Source organism: Rana temporaria, chromosome 2 (genome assembly GCF_905171775.1).
Source record: "Rana temporaria chromosome 2, aRanTem1.1, whole genome shotgun sequence".
Taxonomy (NCBI): Eukaryota; Metazoa; Chordata; class Amphibia; order Anura; family Ranidae; genus Rana; species Rana temporaria.
This window is the reverse complement of record NC_053490.1, coordinates 505025918-505053358: the sequence shown is the minus strand read 5'-3', so window position 1 is coordinate 505053358 and position 27441 is coordinate 505025918. Positions and strand designations below refer to the sequence as shown.

Genomic DNA, 27441 nt, shown 5'->3' with positions numbered 1-27441 from the left:
CTTTGTATGCAGTGTCCAGGGGCGGACTGACAACTTATGGGGCCCCGGGCAATAGAAGATTATGGGGCCCCTGGGCTTACAGATGGCCACCACGCCAGGAAGCAGTGCAGAGGCGGGGCAGTTAAAATCTCGGGATTTTCACATCAAAAGCATATTACTCTAACAATACACCTGTAACCAAAAACCCAAATTAACATGAGCTAATTAACTAATCCATTGCCAGACTAGGTGGCTCAGAGATGTGGTCTTTCAGGTCCTAGCCTTTTCGTCTCCTAGCTCCCTAACTACAATACGCATTATAGCAGACAATGCAGGACAAGTGGCTGGCTGAGGACATCGGCTTCTGCTATGAGTCCTAACAGTGTGAAGCAGTCACTATTTCCAATATGGCATATAGGCCCTATACAGTATCTTGGGGGAGACATGGACTTGAATCCAAAGTAACATTACTTCAAGGGTCCCCAGGCATACAGCTCACAGAGAGTATTGCTCCCTTAAAACCCAGGGCCCATAATTATTCTGTAAGAGGCTCGCTCCTAGTCCTCTCCAGAAGCCCCTATGTTGGTTGGGTCTGTCACACCTTCTCTACACTATCCATCTGTGAAGAAATGTTGGGCATCAATACATAACTGATGGTCTGCTTTTCCAAGCAATCTTGTAATTCTAAAGATCTTGATTATTTATTTTTAGTGGGATCCAAAGTGTCTTTCTTTCACCCAGATGATGAGGCTGTAGGTAAGAGCGGATACTGTACCTATCTCTGTATTTTTTTTTTTCTTTGTAGAGTTAAACTGCCTATTGATTCATTGAAAGTCGTCTGGTTCAGCAGGGACTGTCTGAATTTCGATCTATGTTCGTTCTGACTCATTAGAAATCGATCTTGTTTAATCACTGGCTTGCAGCCGCTAATTGGTGTGTTCTGACAGTGGAGGATTCCTCCATCCAACTCGCATGTGTGAATGGGAAAATCTGCTGGCTGATAAAAAAATAAATAAAGAATAAATAAAAATAAAAAATAAATATATATTACAAGAAAAAACTGTCTATGGCCAGCCTTGTAGTGTAATTTTATCATCCTGTATTCCGTGTTGAAGGTCTGTATTATTATTATTATTATTATTATTAAATACTAGTTATTGTAAAAAAAAATGCACAGCTCAAAAAAATAATAATAATCGCACACTTATAGGTATAACATTTAATTAGGAAATTTGATTTTTCCAATATTATTACATTTGTTATTTCTAACAAGATACTTCGCTATACAGTGGTACCTTGGATTGGGAGCGTAATTGGTTTCAGAAGAATACTTGTAAACCAAAGCACTTGTATATTAAAGCGAGTTTCCCCAAAGGAGTTAATGGAAACTCAGATAATTAGTTCCACAGTGACTGCTATTGTATGCAGTACCGCATGTGGCCAGAGGTGGGGGGCGCCGGAGACACTCGGAAACCACTCGGAGAAGCTCCGAGACACTCAGGAATGGCTTGGAAGATGATCAGAACAGACATGTGCTTATCACAGTTCTGTTGAGAGAAAAGCTCCAAATTTTGGCTGTACTATATACAACAGTCTTTGTAGCATTAACCAATCGTAAGCCCCTGGAAAGCAGCATTACCTTTTAAGGAAAATGGCACACATTCCTGAAGGGGCATGGTTATTTGGTCACTTTGTAACAACCAATAAATAACCAATAACTATATTATGAAATCATCTAAGGTAACCAGGTTTAGGATGCATTCTTATGTATTGGTGAGCCGCAATGATAAGGAAATATAAAATCACTCCATCAGGGTCATTGTTACCTTTTTGAAAGTAGGTCAGCATTTCTACAGACTTAGGCAGGCCTTATACGGTGCAAATTTCTTTCCTGGAACTATGGGTTGCAGAATTCTTTTTTTTTTTTTTTTTTTTTTTTTTTTTTTTTTGTAGGATTCCCCCATCAATACAGACAAGAGAATCTCTCCTGCCGAGCAATTGTCTGCTCTCGGTGGGGGAAGCCGTCCACGCCAGGAGAAGACAGTGATTATTGCTAGTGGCTGTAGCAATTTTATCAAGCAGGCTGGTTGTACCCAAGTTGATTGATCAACTTGGTACAGTCAGCTTGCCCACACATGGTTCAAATCTCGGCTGGCTGCTTCTGAACCAGCCGAGATTCGAACAGTCTATGGCCAGCCTTAGTCACTTAGCCAATGCTCATGTCTAGTGATAGGTTGATTAAGAGCCAATTGCTTAGGAGGATATTGTCCAGTATTACAGGATGTCATGCTGCTATCAGTCGGGTCACTGTGTTGATAAATGCATGATCTGGCTCCTTTTTTATAATACATTTTTTTTTTTTTTTATTCAGTTTTTTATTTAAAGGTTTTTCAAACAATACAACAAATCACCATATTTACAATTCTTTTTCTAGCGATTTAAACGTATTAGTTCTTAACATTAAAGGGTCACTAAAGGAAAACATTTTTTTTGCTGAAATGACTGTTTACAGGGTATAGAGACATAAACGTTAACTGATTCCTTTTAAAAATGATTAAAAATAGATTAAATTCAATCATATAATGTGCCTCTAGTTTCACTTTCGCTTTTAAACTGGTTTCATGTTTCTGTGAAGTAAAGAGACCCACAGAACAAAAACAAACAAATCCAGGGCAGTGTTTTGTTTTTAAAATGAATCTGATTGGTTCTGAGGAGTTTTAGACACACAGTAATGACAGCTTAGACCTACAGTGAAAAGCTCCCAGTATGATGGTTATAAGGAAACAGACAAGCAGGAAGTGTGGAGATCACAGCAGAATTACAGCAACTTCAAAGCAAAAACGAACAATAAGGACATGAAACCAGTACTGCAGTAAGGTAAAGGAAGCTATTTAGCTAAAAAAAATATTTCCTTTAGTGATCTTTTAACTCTCTCGCTTTTCAAATAGTCTCCAGATTATTATTATATCGCTCCTAAAACAAACAAACAATCAAGCTAACAAACAACCAAAGCAACAAACAGACAAAGCAAAAAATAAAATAAAAAAATATATTTAAAAAGAAACACACAAGCTCTCCTCTCCTCCCCATCTCTTTTTTTTCCTCTTCCCTCCTTTTTTTTTTTTCCTCTTCCCCCCCTCTTTTTCCTCTCCTCTCCATCACTATACATCCTCTTATATACTATATAAGGGCCTATCCAACTCATGTTTGCCCACCTATTACAACATATGTTATTTCTAAGATGTTCTAGGGGAGACCAAGGAGAAAAAAGCCAGTCCTGGGGCTCTTACCCAGGGTTCCCATAACTTGTATAGTATTTCTATTCTACCCCTGATCTTATATGCCTGTTGTTCCATTAATATTGTTGCATTTACCTGAGAACGCCATTCCTCAAATACTGGTCTAAAACCCAAAATTAACAAGACAACTTTTGTCTTTGTCACATTTACAAAGTCCGAAAGTCACACTGGCTACTGTGTATAAATACCATGACCCCCAAAAAAAAGAAAAAATTAATTACAGCAATTTGGCATACACAATAAAAGGGTAACTAGAATTAGTCTAAGGCCCCTTTCACACGGACGGACCGTTCAGGTCTGCCTGTCAGTTTTGATGGCGGACCCGATAGGCCACTCCATGCATCTCTATGGAGCGTTGGATGTCAGCGGAGACATGTCCGCTGACATCCGATCCGCTAAAAACAGACGTATGGGGATACGTACCCATCCGTCCATGGCTGATCGGATCGGGTGAGATCTGATGAAAACTGACATGCTGTCTGTTTTCATCGGATCGCTCCATAGGACACAGCGGCGCCCGACAAGCCCCTCCCCACTCGGTGAGCAGAGAGGAGCTTGTCATCCGCCAGCACAGCGGAGATCAACGGACTGATCTCCCGCTGAGCTGGCGGGAGCAGGCTGACTCCGCCTCAGATTCCACCTCGTGTGGAAGGGGCTTTAATGCTATAGCTCCTTGTAGTCATAAAAGACAAGGTAAAGCATTGACCAAGCAGTCACGGCTCATGCATAAGCCATCATCCTATCCAAATTCATAGAACATCATTAGCAGTGTCTCTTCTGCGTAGACTGTCAACATATAATAAAGGGACAACGGATGGTTGGTAGTGCGAAATGCGGACAAGATGGACCGACGCAAACTTGTGACAAAGACCGTTTTCCACACATCAACTAAAGTATCTGTCCATCCTCAATTTGTTCCCAGATTATTCTCGTTTCTAATATCGGGTAGTCACCATTTTATTTCTTATTATCTCATTATTATTTTACTGTGTAGCTCAAAAGAAAGCCTCCACAAATTGTCCCATGTTTAACTACTTGCTTTGCCCAATAGGAATTTTACCCCTTGACTCTGAAGATTCTGGTCTCTGTGATGTGGTCTGGGTTCATGAACATCATTTGGGTGAGTGCCAATTGTTGAACTGTGTTAAATTTAGTGGTCATCTGCCTTTCTGTTTTCCCAAAAAAGTTAATTTGCAGAAACTTCTTATAAAATAGCCTTACATGGCTAGATTTCTCTCATTCGGAAAGAGAGAAAACGCGGTGGATGGGAGACTCTCTGCTGCCAGATATTCTATTCTGGCACCTGCAGCCATAGCTCCCAACTGTCCCTGATTTCAAGGGACTGTCCCCGATTTGGAACAAAGTCCCTCTTTCCTCCTTATTTGTCCCTCATTTTGGTCTGATCAATATAGTTGTATATAAATGTACTTTTTTTTTTTTTATTTTTTTTTTTTTTTTTTAAGTGTTTCCCAGTGCTAAACCTTTCATCCAATTTCTGAATTGCTGCATTTGTAAATTTTAAAAGCCAGTATAAAGGAATAGTAGTGTTAAAAAAAAGCACTTTTGGGTTCAACTAATCCTTTTTTTGTAAAATTCTCCTTTAACCACTTCCAGACCTTAGGTGTTTTTCAGATTTGGTGTTTGCAAGACTAAAACAGTTTTTTCTGCTAGAAAATTACTTAAAACCCCCAAACATTATATATTTTTTTTTCTAACACCCTAGAGAATAAAATGGCGATCATTGCAATACTTTTTGTCACACCGTATTTGCGCAGCGGTCTTACAAGCGCACTTTTTTTGGAAAAAATTCACTTTTTTGAATTAAAAAATAAGACAACAATAAATTTGGCCCAATTTTTTTATATATTGTGAAAGATAATGTTACGCCGAGTAAAATGATACCCAACATGTCACGCTTAAAAATTGCGCCCGCTCGTGGCATGGCGTCAAACTTTTACCCTTAAAAATCTCGATAGGCGATGTTTAAAAAATTCTAGAGGTTGCATTTTTTGAGCTACAGAGTAGCTCTAGGGCTAGAATTATTGCTCTCGCTCTAACGATCGTGGCGATACCTTACTTGTGTGATTTGAACACCGTTTTCATATGCGGGCGCTACTCGCGTATGCGTTCGCTTCTGCGCGCGAGATCGTCGGGACGGGGCGCTTTAAAAAAAATTGTTTTTTGTTTTCTTATTTATTTTTATTTATTGTATTACTTTTTACACTGAAAAAATAAAAAAATTGATCACTTTTATTCCTATTATAAGGAATGTAAACATCCCTTGTAATAGAAAAAAGCATGACAGGTCCTCTTAAATATGAGATCTGGGGTCAAAAAGACCTCAGATCTCATATTTGGGCTTAAATGCAAAAAAAAAAAAAAAATTGGAAATGTCATTTTTTCAAATGACAAAAAAAAAAATTGTCTCTTTAAGAGGCTGGGCGGGACTGACGTTTTGACGTCACTTCCGCCCAGCAGAGCTATGGGGACGGGCGAAGGAGATTTTTCCTTCAGTCTCGTCCCCGCTCAGCTGCCGAACGGTCCCGATCGCCTCCGCCGCTACCGACGGCTCCGGTAAGCGGCGGAGGGCGCGGGAGAGCGGCGGGAGGGGGGGGGCCCTCTCCCGCCACCGATAACGGCGATCTCGCGGCGAATCCGCCACGGAGACCGCCGTTATCGTTTACCAGACCGCGCACACTAAAGATTGATACCTTGGTTGTGGCAGCAGCTGCTGCCGTTACCGAGATATCAATCTTTAAAAAATGGACGTACATCGTCGTGCGCAGGTCTGGAAGTGGTTAAGGGGGCGTAGCAAGGGGTGTGTCCTATGCCTACATACTTTTTGCTAATAGGTGTCCCTTGATCCCATCTCAAAAAGGTATACTGGCACCTGAATACAATGGCGCTGCCAAACAGTAATTGCATACGATAGGATGCAGTCTCTGTTTTTGGTCAATCATTTTCCAGACGGCACAGTTGACTTTTATTCTACTGTAACTACGTTACCATTTCCATTCATCCTTTGAAATGTAGGCTTTACACCCAGGCCATACATTTCATGACAGCAATCATGTAAAATAGAATGATCTCCAGAATAAAAATTTTCAAGTCTAATGCTGGCCATAGATGGGTCGGATTTTGGTGGGTTCAGGAGGGACTAAACACAGGAAAAATACCCCTAAGTGGACTTTAAAGGCACTAGCATAGTAAATTACATAGTATTAATGTCTCTTTCTTTAGGGGTGTTATGAGGAGGTCATAACTTCCCTGAAGAAAGAGACATTGATACTCTGAAACGCGTCAGATGAACCAAGAGGATCTCATTAGTGATATCAATGCGGTGATTTTGCACACAGTAATTGTAACTATTCCATATTAATTTGTACTTTAACTGTCTCCCGACCGTCTCATGCAGATTTACTGCAGCAAAATGGCTCTCCTGGGCGAAATCATGTGTGTATATATACGGCTTTGCGCAGGAGAGCCACCAGAGGGTGCGCGCCTGCTGCACAGCGAGGAACCCGATGCACGTGGCCGGCGGGCACGATCGCGTGCACGAGCGGCAGCACAGTTTTTTTTTTTTGTGTGTGTAAACGTACAAATATCCGTGCTGTCAGAGGAGAGAAGACACAAAGTAGAAACATAGGATCTGTCATCTCTCCTAGTTAGTCCCACCTCCCCCAGTTAGAACACACACTAGGGAACACAGTTAACTCCTTGATCGCCCCCTAGTGTTAACCCCTTCCCTGCCTGTGACATTTACACAGTAATCAGTGCATATTTATAGCACTGATCACTCTGTAAATGTCAATGGTCCCAAAATGGTGTCAAAAGTGTCCGACCTGTCCGTCGCAATACCGCTAAAAATCGCAGATCACCGCTATTACTAGTGTAGCGCCCCCCCCCCCCTACTTTCAGTACGGGCACTACACAAAAGTTAGTGGGGAATGGGAGGCTTAGTTTTACTCCCATTCACAAATTATGGAAATTCAGGCTGCTGTCCATTCCAGAATTTGTCCTGTAGGTCAGTCTGCGCTCCAGGGGTACGTTGACACCCCTGGGCGGCAGTTGGCGCTAGAGGGATTCTGGCAGACCCACCTGCTCCCAGCAGCCAATTAGAGGAGTTCTTCCCTCGCCGGGCATGCTGGGGGGGGGGGGGGGGTATATCTGTGGCAGCTGCTTTTGGCGGGTTCTGCTTGCGGGGCCCGAGTTCCAGGTGCGGTACCCACCTTCAAAATAAAAAACGCCATATAAATGCCATAAATCTTACCTATAGTTTGTAGACGCTATAACTTTTTTTTTTTTTACCAAAAATATGTAGAAGAATACATATCAGCCTAAACTGAGGAAAATATTTGTTAAAAAAAATTGGGATATTTACTATAGCAAAAAGTAAGATATTGTGTATTTTTTTTTTTCAAAATTGTCGCTGTTGTCGCAAAAAAAAATGGCCCGGTCATTGAGCAGCCAAATCAACACTGGGATTCCCCCATCAACACTGTTGATGGGGGAATCAAGCAATAATGTATGGTCTCTTTAACAGTACAGGGGGTCCCCTACTTACGAAAACGCCCAACTTACGAACTACTCTTACGAACGGGATGCTGCGGGGACCCTCTGCCGTTCTGCGTGGACCATCTGCCGTTCTGCACATGCGCGGCCAGATGGAGCCTCGGGAAATGTCTGTAATTGGCCGTGCATGCGCAAAACGGCATTCAACGGAACATCGGAAATGTCCATAATTCCCGTTCTGCGCATGCGCGACCAGACTTGCAAACATTTCCGGATTACAAACAGGAAAGTCCCGAACCCGTTGGTAAGTCGGGGACCCCCTGTACTGGAAAAATCTGTTCATTCAAAGAAAATTTTTCATCTTGCTCCTTTGAACCATCACTGTGGTTGAAAAGGAACGTCAATTTGACCCCACTAAAGATTCAAAATTCAAACCATCATTCCCCAAACAAAAAGTTTTCAAACTAAATTCTGTTAATGTATGGCCTGCTTAAAGTGTTATTCACTTTATCTGCTCTCCCACAGTACACAGAACATGGAAATGCAATTATTTTAGTAAATATAAACTCCAAAATACCTTTTCTCATCAGCAGTATAGAGCAGTCTTGTGACTTCTATCAGTGTCTGTTTAAACAAACAAACAAACAAAATCTCCTGTGCCCCAAAGTGATGTGACGGCAGTGGATGTCGCCTGGGATTTCTATGGCTCCCGGTGAATTCACAGACCTTGCCGCCCTCCACCGGTCAGGGGACACCCAATGGAACACTGTAGGAAAAAAAAAAACTAAGAGGGTGCACCGACCTTGCTCATTACCCAAGTGATGTTTATTGGTATACAAAAAAAGGAAATATACTCACAAAGAAGTAGATCATAAAAACATTTCAAAGTCCACAATGGACACAAAGCAACCAGGTGACCGAGACCATGACCAGTACGCCAGAGAACCTTCCAGATGGCCATCAAAGTCCACAATGATTGCTTTGTGTCCATTGTGGATTTTGAAATGTTTTTATGACCTACTTGTTTGAGTATACAGTGGAACGTCGGTTTACGAGTAACACCGTTAACGAGCATTTTTGAAAGACGAGCAACTTTTAAAAAAAATCTTGACTCTGTTTGCGAGTGTTGTCTCGCAACACGAGCAGGATTCAAGCTAATGGGGTGTGCAGTACCGCATTTGACCAGAGGTGCGGGGGCGCGGTGACACTAGGAGCGGTTTGGAGCCGTTCGGAAATACTCGGGAAATACTCTGTTCCCGAGTGTTTGAGCCTTTCTGAGGTCAGCCGAGCCGTCCCCGATCATTTTCGAGGCTCTCCGGTGCCCCCCACCTCTGGCCACATGCGGTATTGCATGCCATTTTAGTCAATGCGGAACAAATAATTTTCGTTTCCGTTGACTTCTATGGGGAAACTCGCTTTCATATGCGAGTGCTTTGGATTACAAGCATTCTCCTGGAACTGATTATGTTCGTAATCCAACGTTCCACTGTACTTCCTTTCTTTGTATACCAATAAACATCACTTGGGTAATGCGCAAGGTGCGCCATCTTCATTTTTTTTTTCTACAGTGTCTGGTTAAAGCTTGTAGGAATAATTTTCATTCTCCTCTGACTGTCCAATGAGGCTGCAGGACCCCTGACCCTCTGTCCGGCCAGTGCTGATTGGCCATGTGTTGATCACATGCACCTTTTTTATAAACTCTAGCAAAACACACCAAACTGAGCATGTGCAGCATGACCCCAAGGCTCTGTTCTATCGGCAGATTGGTGACCATGGAAGAAGGGGGATCAGAGAAGACAGGATCAAACAGCATTTTTACACAATGCAGAGGATTAACCCCTTGGGTTCCACAGAGTATAACAAGCATGCTTTACTGCAAATACAGACTGATTTACTATTGTGGGTTTAGTAACGCTTTAAGGCATTAAAGCTGCCGCTTCTACCCCAGCAATTCTAACTGCCACCTGGGACACTAATGGTTTCAGTCTAGCCTGTGAAGGCAAATCGAAGATACCTGGAAAGATGGAGAGTCACACAGGATACTTCTAAAGCCTCCACTGGAGAGGAGCTGCCAGGCACATATTTAGCTCTGTTGCCAAAATTGGCAATTTATCATATCTTTTGTGTTCTATGTGTTGATGTTTTCCATTAATATTACAGTATTCCATCTCGTATTCTGAGTAATAACAGGACACCATCCTTCCTGCATGTGGTTTCATATCCATGTCTTGTTTATCTAGTGCTGTGGTTACACCCTGTACTTCCCTTTTCACATCTCTGTCCTGTTCTGGCTTTCCTGGACATTCTGCCCGGGTCATCAGTCTTTCCCAACTACGGTACAGATACATTATTGGTGCTGTGCAGAGTGACATGCGGCACATCCTATCCATGTAATACAGATCTGCAGGGCTTCTTCCACGTGAGGCTCTGTCTCTGCATCTCTTCTATTTTAAAATGAGTTTTATTTAGTGAAGAGTTTTTGGATTTCAGGTGGCACTGAACTTGTTGGTTGAAAAATATACAGTATATTATGACAATGCTTTACCTTGCCACAGTAGACATTTTGAATATATGTCACACAGGGTTCTCACTGATTCAGGTTGAGGGGATCCAGAATGCTTATTCTAAGCAGAGAAAGAGGGTTTTATTGTTCTCTCTGGGATTGGCAACTCCTGGATTGGGTTCTGGAGTCTAGAGACTTAGAAGAGTCTTGGGAAGGAGATGGCCTCTAACCCTGTGTCCACAGCTTGCAGGAGACCAGCAGTCGGATTAGGAAGCCTGTGCACAGCTACACACTCAAAGAACTGATTCACGGTTCCTTTCCCCTGGAGATAAGCTGTCATGGGAGCAGCGGATGTGGGAAGTGGCGTCACTATGGTTGGTGTCACCCGGTGCGGTAAAACATGGTGTCACCTCCCCTCTGTCTAGGCTGGCCAGCACCAAGCAGGCAGCGCACGGGGCGCACCCCAAACCAGCCCCTGTAAATGATAGTATAGGGCAGTATAGTGGCAGGTTAGGGTAGTATAGTGGCAGGTTGGTGTAGTGGGGTGGTATAGGACAGGTTAAGGTGGTATAGGGCATGTTGGGGTTATATAGGGTAGTTTGGGGTGGTATAGGGCAAGTTAGGGTTGCATATGGCAGGTTGGGGTGGTATAGGGCAAGTTAGGGTGGTACAGGGCAGGTTGGGGGGTATAGTGCAAATTAGGGTGGCATAGGGCAAGTTGGGATGGCATGGAAAGGTTGGGGTGGTACAGGGAAATTTGGGGTGGTATAGGGCAAGTTATGGTGGCATAGGGCAGATTGGGGTGGTACAGGGCAAGTTAGGGTGGCACAGGGCAAGTTGGGGTGGAATGGGAAAGTTTGGGGTGGTACAGGGCAGGCTGGGGTGGTACGGGGCAGGCTGGGGTGGCACAGAGCAGGCTGGGATTGAACAGGGCAGGCTGGGCATGTCCGCTAAAAAAAAAAAAAAAAAAAAAATGGGATGGTGTCACCCCTCTAGCGGGTGTCCCCCGGTGCGGACCGCACCCCCCTAGCAACGCCTCTGGATGTGGGTGGAGAAAGACATCGGGAGGGTGTCTTCTACCCTGGCCTCATAAAGAGATGGCCAGATCTGACCATGCCATTGCCTGAGGGGTGTTCAGAGATGGTGGGTCATTAGGCAGGAGCTATTGCATCCCGAGGGGACATTTTATTTGTCAAAAAGCAGCCTAAGTGGTCAGTGTGTGTGTGTGTGTGTGTGTGTGTGTGTGTAGAGACACAGCCTGGATAGCCAGGAGGCTGGCAATTTTATGTTTTATGGTTAAAGACCCCTATGAGGGTAATGCTGTGAAGTTATTTTTGAAATTTTCTTTTAGGCTGGGTCCACATATGTGTGAAGTGTATGCGGGTTTCCCTGCATACAAATCGCATTACATGTGGGTGCGACCGGCTCTCAATGGAGCCCATTCACACAGGTCCGGGGTGGTCGCGGTCCGCATTCCAAAAGGGTCCCATGCGTGTTTTGGGTCCGGTTCAGGTGCGAATTCAGCCAAAAATTCTGACCTAATTCGCACCTGAACCGGTGAATAGGAAGCACCGGACCCCATTCTGGGAACCGCAGCCAGACATGTGTGAACCTGGCCTTAAAGTAGTTGTAAACACTTACATACCCAGGGAAGGGACTGGCCTCAGGTGATACAGAGATGGAAAAAAATCCTCCTACATAAGTTGTACCGGTTTATCTGCTGTCTTATTTTTCTCTGTAGTCTTTTAGATAAAAAATAAATAAAAATCTGTTTAGAATTTATACAGCTTGTCTTAGATTTCAGAAAGCAGGGGGGCAAAAAGCTGTAATTAGGCACTGCAGTGAAGAGAGCTCTGAATGCTGATTGGAGGGAAGGGACACAACCCCTGCACACAGGAACACAGCCAAGGCTGTCAATCGCAGGCTGTGTGTTGGGGCTCCCATCACCGTCGCCTTTCTATTTCTTGGTGTCGGGACAACATGTCAGAAGTGCTACGTGCTAAACGTTTTAATGAGGCAATGCCTTTCCTATGACATGTCAGAAATGATTTGTGCTAATAGGACAGAAATTACATTTGGTGTTCTGAATTGAGACAAGTACACACTATAGAGGGATGTGCTTTGTTCATATTTCCTGTCTGAGGTTTACAACCACTTTAAATAAAAGTGGGCCACAAGTCCTGCATTTTTTTATTAATTTTTTTGGCTGGTCTGAACTCGGTGAAAAGCACTGAGCGGAACCCCCCACAATATTACAATATCCACAACACCAAGATATATGTATATATTTATGTGTGAAGTGCAGAAACCATTGTTCTACTGTATGTGGGACAGAGGAAGCTTCTCATTAATTATTAACCATACACAATGTGCATTTATTTTTTCAGTTCACAAACCAGAGAAAGTGAGCTGGGCGGAGGCTGCGGGCACCATACGGGATGGACTGTGTGTGTATACAGCCCTGCATTCACTGGCACACCTGGCACCGGGGAGATCTGTGCTGGTACTGGACGGAGCAAGTGTATGTAATACAAGTCTTCTATATAATGCATCTCTGCAGGTATCCTGTACTGCTGTGGTCACCCCTGTGCTCTTCTAACTGACAAATGTGCATAGTCAAGGAATTAAAGTGTACATGGAACTTTTTTTTGGTTTTGGACTGAGTGGGGAAAGATTAGAACCCCTGCCAGGCTTTACTGGTATCCGGATGCTCTTTTAGAGAGATGGCCCCTTAAAGGGGTTGCAAACTTTCTTTGTTATTTAACCACTTAACCCCCGGACCATATTGCTGGTCAAAGACCAGAGCACTTTTTGCGATTCGGCACTGCGTCGATTTAACTGACAATTGCGCGGTTGTGCGATGTGGCTCCCAAACAAAATTGGCGTCCTTTTTTTTTTTTCCACAAATAGAGCTTTCTTTTGATGGTATTTGATCACCTCTGCGGTTTTTATTTTTTTGCGCTATAAACAAAAATAGAGCGACAATTTTGAAAAATAATTCAATATTTTTTACTTTTTGCTATAATAAATATCCACAAAAAAAATATATATATATATTTTTTTTCCCTCAGTTTAGGCCGATACGTATTCTTCTACATATTTTTGGTAAAAAAAATCGCAATAAGCGTTTATTGATTGGTTCGTGCAAAAGTTATAGCGTTTACAAAATAGGGCATAGTTTATGGCATTTTTATTATTTTTGTTTTAACTACTAATGGCGGCGATCAGCCATTTTATTTATTTATTTTTTTCCGTGACTGCGACATTCTGTCGGACACATCGAACAATTTTGACACATTTTTGGGACCATTGTCATTTTCACAGCGAAAAGTGCTATAAAAATGCATTGATTACTGTAATAATAATTGCAGTTTAGGAGTTAACCACTAGGGGGCACTGTAGGGGTTAAGTGTGACCTCATATGTGTTTCTAACAGTAGGGGGGCTGGACTTACACACCTCTCCCTGTTCTTCAGCTCCTGTGACCGATCGCGGGACCCTGGCCGCGATCGGGTCACGGAGCTTCGGACCCGGTCACGTGCACGCGACCCACAGCTGGGCTCTTAAAGGCGACGTACCTGTATGTGCCTGTGCCCAGCCGTGCCATTCTGCCGATGTATATAGTCGGTAGGGGGTCCTTAAGTGGTTAATATCTGGTAACATCCTTGATTCTGCACATTGGTTATCTACTGCAGATTGACAGATAATAGTATGTGTATACATATACAGTCACATTACTGAAGATTTAGCCCATTTTGTATAGCAGAGTTGGGAAGGACCAAAGACAAATTAACTTCTTGCTCTTCCTCATAGCCCATTGGCACGCTGGCCATTCAGCTCTCCCATCACAGCGGGGCCACGGTGATCGCAACGGCCAACAGTGAGGAGGACAAGCAGTACCTGGATAAGCTCAGACCTGGTGTAGGTGAGATCTGTGAAACGCACATCACACAGTTCATGGGTAGTAATAAAGTTAGTTAGTTGAAATCCGGACACATTTTTCGTTCTTCAGAAATTCGGATGTATACAAATTTCGGAATTACAATAGTAACGAATTTAAACTAATCTGAAATAACGAATCCAATTTTTTTTTTAACTTAAATTACAATCGTTTTCAAATTAAATTGGAATTTCCAAAGAGAGTAAAATGGAATAGAATAGAAAATAAAAGAATAAAATCGAAAAAAAGGGACAAAGCAGAACAAAATAGAATAGAAATTAGGAGAATAAATATAATGGAACAGAATAGAATACAAAATAGAATAAAATAAAAATATACAGTGAAACTTTGGATTGCAAGTAACGCGGATAACGAGCGTTTCACAATACAAGCATTTTTTTTTTAAATCCTGACTTGGCTTGTGAGTGTTGTCTCACAAAACGAGCAGGGTTCAAGCCACAGCGGTGTGCAGTACCGCGTTTGGCCTGTGGTGGGGGGCCCGGAGCTGATCGGAAATACTCAGTTCCTGAGCCTTTCCGAGTTAAGCCGAGCTGTCTTCAGGCCTTTCCGAGTGTTCCTGAGGCTCTCCGGCGCCCCCCACCTCTGGCCACGTGCGGTATTGCATGCCATAGAAGTCAATGCGGAACAAATTATTCTCGTTTCCATTGACTTCTATGGGGAAACTCGCTTTGATATGCGAGTGCTTTGGATTACGAGCCTCGAACAGATTAGGTTCGTAATCCAAGGTTCCACTGTAACCATCTTCTGAAATTCGAATATAATACATTTGATGGATATAAGATAGAAAAAGTGTATAGAAAAGAGTATAAAATAAAAGAATAGTATAGCATAAACAATAGGAAAAAAAATAGAATATAACCGTTTTCCGAAATTCTGATATCAAATATAATCAATTTGAATTAATATAGAAAAGAACAGAATAGAAAATAGAATAGAAAAAACAATGGAATGAAAAAACGAGAATATAACCATCTTCAAAATTCGAATATGATTTCAAACTCAGCAGCTCCACCCACTACAGGCTGCCTGTGGAAAACTACAGGAGGGGGCAGAGACAAGACCAGTCACCCTGCACAAGGAGAGAGAGCAGCAGTGAGCGGTCTTTATTACAGGAAGTTCCTGCACACAGGGGCGTACCTAGAGCATTTGCCACCCGGGGCGGATCCTATATCTGGCACCCCCACCTTAAAATGTAAAAACACCCCACTGTGCCCCCTGCATGCCTCTGTATCCTTTAATATCTCTGTCACTACTGTGTACCCCTCTCCACAACCGCACCTCTGGACCCCTTTAAATTACACTGCACCCTGCACCTCTGGACCTATTTACATTACAAAGCTCCTTGCTCCTCTGGACCCCTTTACATTACACAGCACCTTGCTCATCTGGACCCCTTTACATTACACAGCACCTTGCTCCTGTGGACCCCTTTACATTACACTGCACCTTGCACCTCTGGACCCCTTTACATTACACAACCCCCCCACAGTACAGACCCATAATGTACCTCAGTCAGATGATAAGCGTGGGACATGCACAGAACTGGTCAGGTGGCGGGTCCCCTCCCCCTGTGTGGCTTCACTTCACTCTGCTCGGCTGGAACAGCAGAGACTGAACAGAGCTGTGGCGCGGCCACGAGAGAAGGGGATCGCTGCGGGTCCCGGGTGTCACTCGGCTCGCGCACCCCCCCCTGCAAAGCCACTACAGGCTCTACGCATGTGTTCTTCCTGTGACAGCCTCGTTGCCGCAGCTTAAACCCGCCCGCCCAGCTGTCTCCACTTCAGGCGCGAAGGGGGGGTGCCGGCCTGACACCCCCCCCTAGTGTGTGTGTCACCCGTGGTGGCCCGCCCCCCACTTAGTATGCCTCTGCCTGCACAGAGGGAAAATCTCACACTGGAATCCTGCACAGATCTGGAAGAAATGCACAAAGCGCAGCAAGATTAAACAAAGAATACCACATGGCTCTTGTATTTAGACAATAATTGCTAATTCCAGAGTTCAGTTTAATAAATGTACAATTGCAGCACTGATAAACTGTTAAAACATTTTTAATTTATTTATTTATTTTTCTATTTATGCTCTTTTTCTAAGGGGTTCGACAGCCTGCAGTAGGTAAGTCTTTCTGTATTTTACAGATTTTTCAAAAATTAGTCAATCTGTGTAACTTAAAATGAGGAGTAGTGAAAGGCTAGAGTTCCCCCATAAATATCAATGCATTGAAAGGCTAGAGTTCCCCCATACTATCAATGCATTATAAGGCTTGCTAGAGTTCCCCCATAGTGATTAATGCTTGTATGAAGATGTATCCTTGAGCTTCTAGGATTAGTTCCACAAAAGCCAGGAACCTTGCCAATGTTATTGTGTCCTAGGCAAAGAACATAGCAATAGATGAGCTACAGTAGAAACCAGATGTCTGTCGGGCACAAACAAGATTGCTATATTTTACACACGGTGTATAATTCTGACGAATATTACTTGTATAACCTAATTACTTAAATATGATTGGCTGGGACAAGGGCGTTCCTTTCTTGTATGGTTTGATTATGAACAAGTACGCATTCGAAATAAAGTCTAGTTTGGACATACCATATCTGCGTGTGGATGTTTTCACTACCAATGCATTGGGGAGCCTCCATACATCCAGATTGTCCTTAAAGCCCGGGTCTAGTTGAACCACATATCGTACAAGTAGTTTGAATGTGGTTGCGCTAATATTGTAGCTACCTAGCTTCTGCAGGCGACTTGTTACCTTAATTCTCCTGGTTGTTCCTGGTGCAGGGGGATGCCCTGTAGTTAAAGAGGAGGTCCAGCCCCCCCACGGAAAATGTTAAGTTAGCAGCTACAAATACTGGAGCTGCTGACTTTTAATATATGGACACTCACCTGTCCAGGGAGCAGGCAAAGTCGGCACCCCATTTGATCTTCCAATCGCCTGTCGGGTCCCGCAGCTGCCATTACTGGTAAGAGAACCCGGCACTGAAGCCTTTTGGCTTCACAGCCGGTCCCCTACTGCGCATGCACAAAGCGCATTTCGCTTTCTAATTGGTGCGGCGGAGGAAATATGAGGGGGCGCAGCGGCCCCATCTCCTGGAAGTGGGAAACGGTACCTGCCCCCCCCGAAAGGTGCCAAATGTGGCACCGGAGGGGGGGTAGGAGACGAAGAAGCGAAACTTTCACTTTTGAGTGTTTGGTCTCACCATCTGCTTCCAGATTTTCAGTGCTACAGTTTATCGGTTAACATTTAGATTTAGGTAACATTAAAAAGAAGAAAAAAATCAGTACACGGTACTTACATTTAATGTGAAGTGTCCCTTGTTCTGGTGCCAACTGTCCTAATTAAGATCTGAAATCTTCTGCCCCTCCCCATCCCTACAGTCATAATCTTCCAGTGCTGTGAGTTAACGGGGTTGTAAAGATAAAAGTTTTTTCACCTTAATGCATTCTATTCTAACTATACTTCCTACTATACTTTTATTTACTACCAGTCATCCATTCATAGACTGCTTAACGGAAGCTATAGTACAGTTTCTATGAATGGAAAAGGGGGAGGAAAAAGGGTGAGCATAGTTGGCATCTAAACCCTGACTCTAGAAGCTATTTCTGTTATTTCTCTGATGTGGTGCCTAGGTTATGACTTGGTTTGTCTTCGATATCTGCTCCTGATCTGCTACTCCATGGTTTAAAATCATTTTGTCTTCTGACTACAGTTTTCAGAAAATTATAACACAACCTGCATTCTGTTTTCTGCTTTTTCTGTTGCCTAACCTGTCTTTCTTTCTGCCTGCTTCCTGCCTGCATGTGTCTGCTTCCTGCCCTGACTTTGTGCCTGCCTGTGTCTGCTTCATGCCCTGACTTTCTGCCTGCCTGTGTCTGCTTCCTGCCCTGACTTTGTGCCTGCCTGTGTCTGCTTCCTGCCCTGACTTTCCGCCTGCCTGTGTCTGCTTCCTGCCCTGACTTTCTGCCTGCCTATGTCTGCTTCCTGCCCTGACTTTGTGCCTGCCTGTGTCTGCTTCCTGCCCTGACTTTCTGCCTGCCTGTGTCTGCTTCCTGCCCTGACTTTGTGCCTGCCTGTGTCTGCTTCCTGCCCTGACTTTGTGCCTGCCTGTGTCTGCTTCCTGCCCTGACTTTGTGCCTGCCTGTGTCTGCTTCCTGCCCTGACTTTCTGCCTGCCTGTGTCTGCTTCCTGCCCTGACTTTCTGCCTGCCTGTGTCTGCTTCCTGCCCTGACTTTATGCCTGCCTGTGTCTGCTTCCTGCCCTGACTTTCTGCCTGCCTGTGTCTGCTTCCTGCCCTGACTTTGTGCCTGCCTATGCTTCCTGCCCTGAGTACACTTTTCAGCTACCTGTCCTGAGCTTTTGCCTGCCTCTCTAAAGCCTAGTACACCCGGGCCAAATGTCGGGTGACATCGGCCGGTTTAATAAAAAACTGTCCGACATTCGACCTGTGTGTATGGCAGCTGGTCCGAAAGTCGGACATGCATGCTGGGAAAACCAGCGGCCAGTCGTCTCCCAATCAGCGCTCTCAGCCATCAGCTGAGAGCGCTGACCGAAGTGTTCTGGCGAGAAGGGCCATCCCCCTGTCAGAACACAATAGCTCAGTGGGGGAGATCGCTGTACTAATGTCGGATTGTTGGTACAGCTGCCCCAAATGGAGCTTTCAGTTTTTTTTTTTTCATTCAACCCGCTGGGTTGAATAAAAAAAAAAGACGAATGGTGTGTACCTGGCTTTAATATGCTTGTCACCTGCAGGGACCTCTGCCTTGATACTGACTCACCCTGTCTGTCATTTGTTGATAAAATGGAAGTTGCCTTAAAGCCAAACACCTCCTCACCATTTAAGCTGGCTATACTCAATATAATTAACCTTACCAGGTCCCTGTCTATTTAAAGTCCCAAGTGTTTTTCCTCTTTTCAAGCTGGCTATACGCCAGTAGAAATTTTTGGGCTTTCGTTACACTTTTTAATGGTTGGTGTGGTCAAATTGGGGTTCGTTTGAGCAATATATCTTGCTAATGTAATGTGATGCACTTGGGTCTAAATTCTAGGTGCCATCAGCACAAGGTCTTGGTGATGGCCTTAGTAAAGTTTTAGCCAACCCGTAGAGCACTCGTAGGCGTAGCATAAACCATTGTCATCCCCAAATGATTTCATGATGTAACAGATGCATGTTCATTAAAAGTATTATGGGTGTAGGACAAAATCTGGTGTTTAATGTTGGTCATACATCTACCAGGTCAGTTTAAAATGAAGGCCCAGTCCAACCATCCCAAAACCCACCTCCCAGCTGACTCTCATTTTATATGTCAGCTTTGTGGCCCCTAAAAGACCTGAATCTAGCTGTGTATAGCTACCTTAACTGCTTGCCGACCAGCCGTCCCTGAAGCCGACGTGCATGCCCGGCGGGCGTGATCACCGCCGGGCACCCTCGATCGCTTGTTACAGAACGAGAACCGGGAGCTGTGTGTGTAAACAGGGGGAGAAATGCCTGTTCATACAATGTATGAACAGCGATCAGTCATTTCCCCAAGTCAGTCCACCCCCTCCTTCAGTTAGAACACACCCAGGGAACATACTTAACCCCTTCCTCGCCCCCTAGTGTTAACCCCTTCCCTGCCAGTGGCATTTTTATAGTAATCAATGCATTTTTATAGCACTGATCACTATAAAAATGGCAATGGTCCCAAAAATGTGTCAAAAGTGTCCGAAGTGTCCGCCATAATGTCGCAGTACCGTTAAAAATCGGTGATCGACGCCATTACTGGTAAAAAATAAAAATATTACTAAAAATGCCATAAAACTATCCCCTATTTTGTAAACGCTATAACGTTTGCGCAAACCAATCAAACGCTTATTGCGTTTTTTTTTTTTTTTTTACAAAAAATATGTAGAATACGTTTCGGCCTAAACTGAGGAAAAAAATAGTTTTTTTATATATTTTTGGGGGATATTTATTATAGCAAAAAGTAAAAAATATAATTTTTTTTCAAAATTGTCGCTCTATTTTTGTTTATAGCGCAAAAACTAAAAACCGCAGAGGTGATCAAATACCACCAAAAGAAAGCTCTGTGTGTGGGGGAAAAAAAGGAAGTCAATTTTGTTTGGGAGGCACGTCGCACGACCACGCAATTGTCAGTTAAAGCGACGCAGTGCCGAATCGCAAAAAGTGGCCTGGTCTTTGACCAGCAATATGGTCCGGGGCTTAAGTGATTAAGATAACTAACATCCTTTTGTTCTTGCTGTTGCTTTTTATAGATATTTTTTTCTAGCCTTGTGCCATTTAATAGCAAATCAAACAAGACCTTGTGCTTACAGGTTTGGCCTTCCCATGACAGCTCTGCAACTCCTCTTTTACAATAATATATTGGTGCTTCCCTGTCTCCTGAGCCCATGTCTTCATTGGTTTGCTCTTTAAGTAGGCTTCTGACCCTTAAATTATGCAGTCTGTTTAAATCTTTCCTCTACAGGAGAATGAATGATTGGTGCCTGTCCTACAATATCAGACAATTCCCAATATCGGGAGTGCATGTTCATCCCACCTACAAAGCCTGATAATCTCCCTACATTGCCTGCAAACCTTGTATGTCCACAAAAGCAAAGCTACAAACGGATACAAGTTATTGTAATAATATTATAATTATATTTTTTGGAAATGTAGAATTTGATATAACTTCATTCTTTCTTTGTTTTTCCCCCCCAGCTCGTGTTATAGATTTGTCTAAAGGTAATGTTGACCTGGCAGAGAAATGTTTAGAAGAGACAGGAGGCCTGGGAGTTGACATTGTTCTCGATGCTGGAGGTTGGTTTTGGACAATAAAGTAATTGTATTTATTTATTTTTGGGGCGTTTTTATCTTTATTTTGAATTGCATGTGACTCATTTCCCACTTATAGGTGGTATATACAGTGGGGCAAAAAAGTATTTTGTCAGCCACCAATTGTGTAAATTCTCCCACTTAAAAAGATGAGAGAGGCCTGTAATTGTCATCATAGGTATACAACTATAACTATGAGAGACAAAATGTGGAAACAAATCCAGACAATCACATTGTCTGATTTGGAAAGAATTTATTTGCAAATTATGGTGGAAAATAAGTATTTGGTCAATTTTAAAAGTTTTTAAAAGTTCATCTCAATACTTTGTTATATATCCTTTGTTGGCAATGACAGAGGTCAAACGTTTTCTGTAAGTCTTCACAAGGTTGTCACACACTGTTGCTGGTATGTTGGCCCATTCCTCCATGCAGATCTCCTCTAGAGCAGTTATGTTTTGGGGCTGTCGCTGGGCAACATGGACTTTCAACTCCCTCCAAAGGTTTTCTATGGGGTTGAGATTTGGAGACTGGCTAGGCCACCCCAGGATTTTGAAATGCTTCTTACGAAAGTCACTCCTTCATTGCCCGGGCAGTGTGTTTGGGATCATTGTCGTGCTGAAAAACCCAGCCACGTTTCATCCTCAATGCCCTTGCTGAAGGGAGGAGGTTTGCACTCAAAATCTCACGATACATGGCCCCATTCATTCTTTCATTACACGGATCAGTTGTCCTGTTCCCTTTGCAGAGAAACAGCCCCAAAGCATGATGTTGCCACCCCCATGCTTCACAGTAGGTATGGTGTTCTTTGGTTGCAACTCTGCATTCTCTCTCCTCCAAACACAACGAGTTGTGTTTCTACCAAACAGTTCTACTTTGGTTTCATCTGACATTCTCCCAATCCTCTTCTGGATCATCCAAATGCTCTCTAGCAAACCTCAGACGGGCCCGGACATGTACTGGCTTAAGCAGGGGGACACGTCTGGCACTGCAGGATCTGATGGCGGCATAGTGTGTTACTGATGGTAGCCTTTGTTAGGTTGGTCCTAGCTCTCTGCAGGTCATTCACTAGGTCCCCCCGTGTGGTTCTGGGATTTTTGCTCACCGTTCTTGAGATAATTTTGACCCCACGGGGTGAGATCTTGCTTGTAGCCCCAGATCGAGGGAGATTATCAGTGGTCTTGTATTTCTTCCATTTTCAAATTATTGCTCCCACGGTTGATTTCTTGCCTATTGCAGATTCAGTCTTCCCAGCCTGGTGCAGGTCTACAATTTTGTTTCTGGTGTCCTTCGGCAGCTCTTTGGTCTTCACCATAGTGGAGTTTGGAGTGTGACTGTTTGAGGTTGTGGAGAGGTGTCTTTTATACTGATAACAAGTTCAAACAGGAGCCATTAATACAGGCAATGAGTGAAGGACAAAGGAGCCTCTTAAAGAAGAAGATACAGGTCTGTGAGAGACAGACATCTTGCTTGTTTGTAGAGGAGACCAAATACTTATTTTTCACCATAATTTGCAAATAAATTCTTTCCAAATCAGACATGTGATTGTCTGGATTTGTTTCCACATTTTGTCTCTCATAGATGAGGTATACCTATGATGACAATTACAGGCCTCTTTCATCTTTTTAAGTGGGAGAACTACTTGCCCTACTGTAGGTGTGAAACTTCAAGCTCAAAAAAACAGCTCTGTTGAAAAAGTGAGCTGACTAGGAGAGATCAGATTACATACACACACTAGTGAATGACGCTTAGTCAGTTTGAACTGACCTCCAACAAGCGAACAATCAGTGTTGGTCTTTCCTATAACAAAGGCCAGCATGATTTACAAACTAAGTGTCGTGGATATATCCTGTAGTAAATGTGTACTTGTAAAAATTGTATTATTAAAATTTGCAAAATGTATTAATTCACAACCCAAAAAAAAATATATATTTATAGACGTGTTCCTGGAGTTATTTGGGACACTGATTTAAAAAATGTAATTGTCTAGACTGCATCAGCTCTAGCTTCTTAGACAGTGGCTGTGCGTCCATTAGGGCACACGGTCACCGCCCCCTCTCTCCAGCCACACCCTCTATCACCAATAGATAGATTCATGCAATGCATGAATCTATCCATGGCCGCCGCTGCCACCCCCTATTCAGGCACCTGGTCCCTCTTCGGGCGCCTGAAATACAGCGGCTGGGGGTATTTTTGATGCACCTGATTAGAGCCATAGGCTCTAATAGGCGTCAAAAAGGTAAATGGCGAGCACCATGCTTGTCGCTCGCAGTTCTCCCAGCAGTTTTAGAAAAGCGAATGAATATTCGCTTTTCTAACACTGAACCGCCTCTCTGCCAATCAGGTGCTCAGGTCTGTTACCTGTCACCTGATTGGCTGAAACGACTATTGGACGCCTATTAGGAGGAGATGAGGATGGCAGGAGACACATGAAGGACCTAGCTTATCGCCGTCACCCGCTGCCCCACCAAGACAGGGTAAGTGCCGGGCAGACAGCCGGGGGTCACACTGGCGGCATTTGGGCACAGTGGCAGCGTTTGATGGGTTTATTTTGAACTATTTTCAGTTTGTTTGCGTCCCGCCCCCCCCCCCCCCCCAAAAAAATTTTGAGTACCAGCCGCCACTGTTCTTAGATATGGTCAAATTTGATATAATTTCACACCAATACCATTTGTCATGCAATATCGAACTGTCAAATCGCATGACAAGTCGCACCCTATTGCTGGCAATGGAACCGTTCTTAGAAGAAGATTGCTGCACTACTGTTTTGCGATCTCATTGCGACTTGCATCGACTTCTGTTAAATGAAGTTGGAATGACATTGGAGGTCCAAATTGCACTGATCTGCAGCTTTGAAATCGCACTGAAGTAGCGCATTTTGAAAGCAGCACTGGTGTGAACAAGGGATAATTCTACATCGGAAAAACTGGATTCTAAAGTGCAAGTTATTAACTGTATTGTAGTTATGATCTTATCAGAGGGGGGTGTGTATTGACACTTGTATAATATTTTTACAGATCAAGCACTGTAGCGGTTATGGCTTTTTTTATGTGTTTTTAACGCTACAAGGAGATTAAATAAAACACTACATTAAAATATCCTAATTTTAGTGAAGAGCAATATATGGCATTCATGCTGTATCTCGAAAACTGGCACGAACGTAAAAATTGGTGCCATTTTTGGAATCAGCGGGTCAAATATACCCAGGAACATGTCTAACATTCTAGGCACCAAAATGAGTGTTCGTCTGTAATAATAAAACACAATATATAATATTATTTTTCATCTTCAAATAAAATTTGCCAAAACATTTTTATTTCTTAATGCTGGGTAAATACATACTGAATTGTTCGTTCCTCACACGGGGCACCAAAAACATTAATAAAAAAATACATACCAAATTTATTGCCAGATGTTACCATAGTATCATACACAAGTGAATGATGATCTGTTCCTTTCTTGTTCCCAGTGATCCTTTATAATACAGAAGACCACGTTACAAAACCAAAACTTCAGCCTCACAAACATGACATCATCACACTCTTGTCTGTCGGAGGACACTGGGTGACAAGAGAACACAACCTTCAGGTACCCAGATACTAGACCTAATACTATGGCCTTGTAACTATAATTTTCTGGTTGTATTGGGCCCGGGTTTTATTTCTTCTTGCCTGCAAAGTAAAGGCATAATGTGCTAGTATGCAGATGCTACTAGCACATTATGTGACACTTGCCTGCAAACAAAACACTCGTCATCCTTGCTGAAGGCCGCATACATCTTCACCCGTCTTTCTTTCCGGGTCCGCGCACTCCGGCTCTGTGACTGGCCGGAGACACGTGATGTCACTCCCGGAAATGCAGGCGGGAGCCGCTGGTCACGGCACATGGCTCTAAAGAAACGATACGGACGGCCGTTCCTTCAGAGCGCATGCATCGATGATATAATCGGCGCATTAGGAGACAGTTTATTGCCTTCTAGTTTCAGTCCTCCATTGTTTTTAGCAAAAATTCAGATACATTGTCGTATCTTTGAGCGGGCGTAGCGCATCTCTTATGCGCTACGCCGACGTAACATTGAGAGGCAAGTACAGTATTCACAAAGCACTTGCTCCCAAAGTTACGTCGGCGTAGCGTAAATGGGCTGGCGTAAGCCCGCCTAATTCAAATAAGCAAGGCAGTGGGTGTGTAGTATTATAATGAAGCGTGACCCCATGTAAATGCATGGCCGAATGAACGGCGCATGCTCAGTATCACGTCGAATTTACTCCCTAAGATACGCCGGCTCAATGCCTGTGACGTGACGTAACCTACGCACAGCCCCATTCACATACAACTTACGTAAACAACGTAAAAATCTAGGCTTGTTCCGACGTCCATACTTTGCATTACCTGCGCCTCATATAGCAGGGGTAACTTTACGCCAGACGTAAGCCTTATGTAAACGGCGTAGCTAAATCCGACGGGCGCAAGTACGTTCGTGAATCGGCGTATCTAGGTCATATGCATATTCGACGCGTAAATCTACGGAAGCGCCCCTTGCGGCCAGCGTAAATATGTACCCAAGATACAACGGCGTAGGAGACTTGCGTCGGTCGTATCTTGGCCAAATTCAGGCGTATCTGGTTTCCAGAATACGCTTAAAGATACGACGGCGCACATTTGGACTTACGCCGTTGTAAGTCCTTTCTGAATCCGGGCCTTAGTTTTAAGCTGGCCATAGACTAATAGTTTTTTGTTTTTTTCATTTCGACTGCGGGCTGGAAAAATAAATTCCTCCATCCTTGCTATACAGTGCAGATATATGAATATTCAAGTGCAGCTATTATATTTTGACAGCTGGCCCCAAAGCCTCTCAAAATACCCAAACATCAGCTGCATCTAATTCGATGTAGCTGATGCTCGGCCAAAACCTTTTCCAGCATGCTCCTTTGATAAAAATTAATCAAACACAACTGAACATATTGGGCACAGTGTATGGCCACCTTCACGGAATAATGGAAAGGACTCAAAGCATCCCTTTTTCAGCTAGACATTTGGTTCTGTTGAGGGCTGCTGAGTGCCAGTGTCATGTAGCCTGGGCATTGAAAAAGAGTTTTTCTGGACAAAGGTTTATTTATTTTGGCTACATAGTACTATTTTCTTCTCCCTTTACAGTAACTATTTTTTCCAATCTCTACATATACAGTATGTGTGTTTCATTTATTTCATTATTGTGTATATGTGTTCATTTATGGCAAAAAGTCTTTTTAGTTTTTTAATGATCTTTGTATTGTAGCTGGACCCACCTGACAGCCACAACCTGTTCCTGAAGGGGGCGTCACTTTCCTTTCTCAATGATGAAATCTGGAACCTGTCCAATGCACAGCAAGGAAAATATCTGCATATCCTTTTCTGTTCTGGCTAGGATTGCTTTGCACTCATAGTAACCACTATTTGCTGGCCTGCTTCCTCCAGTTTTTAAAAGCTTGACTTTTTTAGATGGTTTATTAAAGTGGTTCTAAAGGCTAAACATTTTTTACTCTAATGCATATGTGTCAAACACAAGGCCCACGGGCCAAATCTGGCCCTCCAGACTATTTTGTGTGGCTATTGCACGTCTCCTGCAGTTGAGATACCCCCCCCCCCCTCCTATACAGCTGTGGAAATCTTATCTCCCCAGTCAGCAGCAGAGAGAAGTACAGAGGAACTCCTCCTACAGATCCTGCACCTTTCTGTGCAGCTGCAGCACCCCCTTGTCTCCATCTCCCCTGGTTTTAGCATGCAGCTGACTCCAGTCCTCCTCCAGACTCTTTCTGATTCCTAGCTCTGCCCCCAGCTAGGGCCAGGGAAAAAATCGATTTGAATCTTGAATCGAGTTGTGAGGGCAAATCGATTCAGATTTTGATCAAATCTATTTTTTTTTAGTTTTTTTTTTCCATAGGACTGGCGCTCCGCAGACTAGGCCGAAGCTGCGTCTTTGGCCTAGTACGCGGAGCGCCGGTCCTAAGTTTTTAGGTGAGGCCGCCGCTTTGGCCTAGTCCGCGGCCCTTTCCCAGGATTGCGGCGGACTAGGCCGAAGCCACGGCCTCGCCTAAAAACTTAGGATCGGCGCGGTGTCCATCAGGAAAAAAACTTGATTAGAATCGTGAATCTAGTTTTTTTTTAAATCGCTGATTTTTTGGGGGGCCAAAATCGCCAGCTTCTTCCCAGCAGCAGCACAAGGTAAGGGGAGAGTGTACTGTGATGTAAGGGACTCTTGACTTCTGATGGTGGGGGGCTCCTGACTTCTGATGTAAGAGGGGGTGGGTTAATCTGGACATCTAGATTTACAGATACAGCAGGCCCTTTGAGGACAACCATAATGCTGATGCGGTCTGCAATGAAATTTGAGTGACACCCCTGT

The 27441-nt window shown here is 43.6% G+C and overlaps 1 protein-coding gene across 2 annotated transcripts in view; it reads left to right on the top strand.

Moving 5' to 3' along the window:
• Positions 1 to 27441, top strand: part of CRYZL1 (crystallin zeta like 1) — a 44677-nt gene that overhangs the window by 12185 nt on the left and 5051 nt on the right. For both annotated transcript variants that reach the window (XM_040338911.1, XM_040338910.1), the window contains exons 5-12: positions 691 to 735; positions 4330 to 4398; positions 12681 to 12814; positions 14106 to 14217; positions 16345 to 16365; positions 20949 to 21047; positions 24529 to 24647; positions 26335 to 26440. In XM_040338911.1, coding sequence (XP_040194845.1) covers positions 691 to 735; positions 4330 to 4398; positions 12681 to 12814; positions 14106 to 14217; positions 16345 to 16365; positions 20949 to 21047; positions 24529 to 24647; positions 26335 to 26440 — 705 coding nt within the window. The remainder of the gene's footprint in view (positions 1 to 690; positions 736 to 4329; positions 4399 to 12680; positions 12815 to 14105; positions 14218 to 16344; positions 16366 to 20948; positions 21048 to 24528; positions 24648 to 26334; positions 26441 to 27441) is intronic.